Source organism: Condylura cristata, unplaced genomic scaffold, assembly GCF_000260355.1.
Source record: "Condylura cristata isolate star-nosed mole 26May11 unplaced genomic scaffold, ConCri1.0 scaffold00007, whole genome shotgun sequence".
Taxonomy (NCBI): Eukaryota; Metazoa; Chordata; class Mammalia; order Eulipotyphla; family Talpidae; genus Condylura; species Condylura cristata.
Window position 1 is genome coordinate 42,031,175 of NW_004567108.1, and position 3,116 is coordinate 42,034,290.

The following is a 3,116-nucleotide window of genomic DNA, read 5'->3' on the forward strand; positions in this document are numbered from 1 at the left end:
AGAAAAGAAAAGAAAAGAAAAGAAAAGAAAAGAAAAGAAAAGGAAGCAGCAGCACCAACTACAACAGCCACTGTCAGGTTAAAACAGTAAATTACAAAGGATAGTTAAAACTTCTCCAAAGAATTTTGCCCAGTATCATACCTTCTTCCTCATGGGTTTAATACTGTGTTATCCCTCTACTAGAGAAATGTATACTCTGCAACAGCAGGAAATGGTCTGATCTTGTAGAGAATAATGTTGTCCCAGTTAAAATTTGTTTTCACTTGTTATTGTAAACCCTTTAGTAAAAATAACAAGCCTTAATTAACAAACCTGCTGGAACTACGAGATCTTCTTGATGCATTGTAACTTCTGGGTGGTGTTCTGGATTTCTTATCCTTCTTTCTTTTCTCATCTATATCTTTGGATCTGTCTTTTTCTCGGTCCTTTTCTTTGTCTTGTTCCTTTTCCTTCTCTTTGTCTCGATCCTTTTCATGTTCTTTTTCCCGTTCTCTTTCTCTGTCCTTTTCCTTCTCTTTTTCCTTGTCTTTTTCCCGGTCCTTTTCCCGTTCTTTGTCTCGTTCTTTATCTTTGTTTTTACCCCGTTCTTTTTCTTTTTCACGTTCCTTTTCCCTGTCTCTCTCTTTTTCCCTTTCCTTTTCTCTATCTTTTTCTTTCACTCTTTCCTTTTCCTTCATCTTTTCTCGGGTGTCTTTTCTCTTGTCCCTTTAAAAACAAATTCAGTTATAAAAATTCTACTCCACAAAAAGGATTCACCTTTCCTTTCCTCAACGATTATCAAAACAACACAATTTACAGTAGCTATAGGCTTTACGTATAAATTTCAATATAACTCAGGTTACATGAGACAATCACTGGAGTGAATTAAGTAAACAGAAACCTCATGGATTGTACTTCCTGACCATCAGATTCAAATCAATGGCAACCAATATTGATCATTACTAAAAAGATCAGGAAAAAAGTTTAATTTCTCCCATCAAAGCCTAAAGCAGGTCAGGAGAGGTCTGCCACACTATGTGGGCAGGGATCGAACTCATGCTAAAGTGCCTTTAGCTTCATAGTGCTGTGTTTTAACCCGTTGTGCCTCCAGGGAAGGCCCAAGCACAAATTTTTTTTTTTTTAAAGATTTATTTATTTATTCATACAGAACTGGGGTACAGGCCAGAGATGTGGAGGGTGAGAGGATTCACCAGAGACAGAGCGGGGAGCAGAACAGGCAAACCGACGAAGTACACTGCTGAGGGGAGCAGTGGGCGGGCCAGGAGAGGTCTGCCACGCCATGTTGTCACCTGGGGGCGGGGGGAAGCCCAGCAGGTGGGGATCGAACTCATGCGGAAGTGGCTTTAGTTTCTTAGTGCTGCGCTTTAACCCACTGCGCCACCAGGGAGGGCCACCAAGCACAATTTTTTAAAAAATGAAACCATGAAAAAAATTTTCCTAAAACTCACCGTGAACGTGAACGACTTCTTGACTTCCGTCTCTCTCTTGATTTGGAGCGTTTTTTATGTGGGCTCTTTGATCGACGCCTATCTTTTTGTCTTGAACGTGACCTATTATGGGATCTACTCCTAAAGAAAAAGAAATTGTTAGAATGTCAAAACTTCCCAGGAATTCCAATTTCTTAAAAATTTCAGTATTTATTAACATTTTAAGACTATCTAGTCTGTAATGTTTCAGTTGGATTTTGAAGATTTCTTTCCTAGTCCAAGTTTTCATGTCATAAGCTGTCTTCAACTCTTGACTTTCATGAAATGTGACTACTTGTAATTATATCTTACCTTGACTAGAACAGCGATTATATGGCTTGAGTTATCTTATAACAACACATATTAAGAAGAATGTACAAGGAAGCACAGTACTAATGATGGCACCAGTTAATAAACATCATTAATTAAAGCTAAAATAATTAAATGTTGGATTTGCAAGTCTTTGATTTTATGACTATATGAAAACAGCTATTAAAAGAAACCTTTATTGCTAGAATTCTTGAATGAAAAATAACACCCTAAATTAACTGCTTATAAAGTGTAGACTTTTGTTTCCATAACAAGGTACTCTGAAACTATTTGTTAAAATATAATAAAATAGGATGCACTCAACATACATAACAAAGGAATGAAACTCAATGGCTTGAGTCAGATAATGTGGTTCTGACACTCAGTAGTTCTGCACACACTAGCCCTGAGAACTCTGGCCAGGCACTTAACCTCTCGAAGCCTGAATTTCTTCATCTGTAAAGTGGAGTAAGAATCACACCTACATCTCCTAGGGTTGTCATGAAGATTAATTATCAGAGAACGTATGGAAAATTGTCTGGCTGTCTCTGACATTTAACATAAATGAAAATTTAATTGTACTCTGATTTTAACACATTTTGAATCTAAAAAGGTAAGACACAGTTTGTTGAGATCTTTATCAATAATAACTTAGGAAACTCAAGTGTCAACCAGTAGCTATCAAGACAAAATTAACTCTTAGTACTAGATATTTACATAAAGGGAAATGGATTTTTTTGTTTGACTTAGTTTTTTAATTCAGATATAACTGAGATACAACATTGTATTTAACTTTGGGTGTACAGGGTTACGATCCTAAAAGCATTTGCTTCTATATACTTAACAAGAAACTTTTAACTCATGTTCTGTTCTAGTTAACTTTGATGAAAATGTAAAATTTTGCTTTCCTCAAAGCAATACTTTTCAGCCTTAATGAAGCAAAGAAAAACCTTATTAAAAATTAAGCATAATCCTAATAAACATTAACAATAAAAAAGGACCAATCAGTTGGCTTCCTATCCTACCCTGAGCCCTCAAAGGTTTGAAAGTCATACCCAAAGAAAAATTATTTTAATTTTGACACTAAATGTTCATGTCTTTTAATCTCAACCACAAGTTGTATGATTAAGAATGCTAAAAGCGGCCCTCCCTGGTGGCACAGCAGGTTAGAGCACAGCACTGAGAACTTAAGCTACTTCCCCATGAATTCAATCCCCACCTGCCCCGAGGAGATCCACATGGCGTGGCAGACCTCTCCTGGCCTGCCCAGTGCTCCCCTCAGCAGTATACTTCGTTGATCTGCCTGTTCTGTTCCCCACTCTGTTTCTGGTGAATCCTCTC

General features: G+C 37.2%; 1 protein-coding gene across 2 annotated transcripts in view; it reads right to left on the bottom strand.

The window, feature by feature from the left end:
- The window catches only part of SREK1 (splicing regulatory glutamine/lysine-rich protein 1), a 33,820-nt gene that overhangs the window by 9,254 nt on the left and 21,450 nt on the right, over positions 1 to 3,116 (bottom strand). For both annotated transcript variants that reach the window (XM_012721879.1, XM_004678245.2), the window contains exons 8-9: positions 1,449 to 1,568; positions 313 to 705 (exon numbers count right to left, since the gene is read on the bottom strand). In XM_012721879.1, coding sequence (XP_012577333.1) covers positions 313 to 705; positions 1,449 to 1,568 — 513 coding nt within the window. The remainder of the gene's footprint in view (positions 1 to 312; positions 706 to 1,448; positions 1,569 to 3,116) is intronic.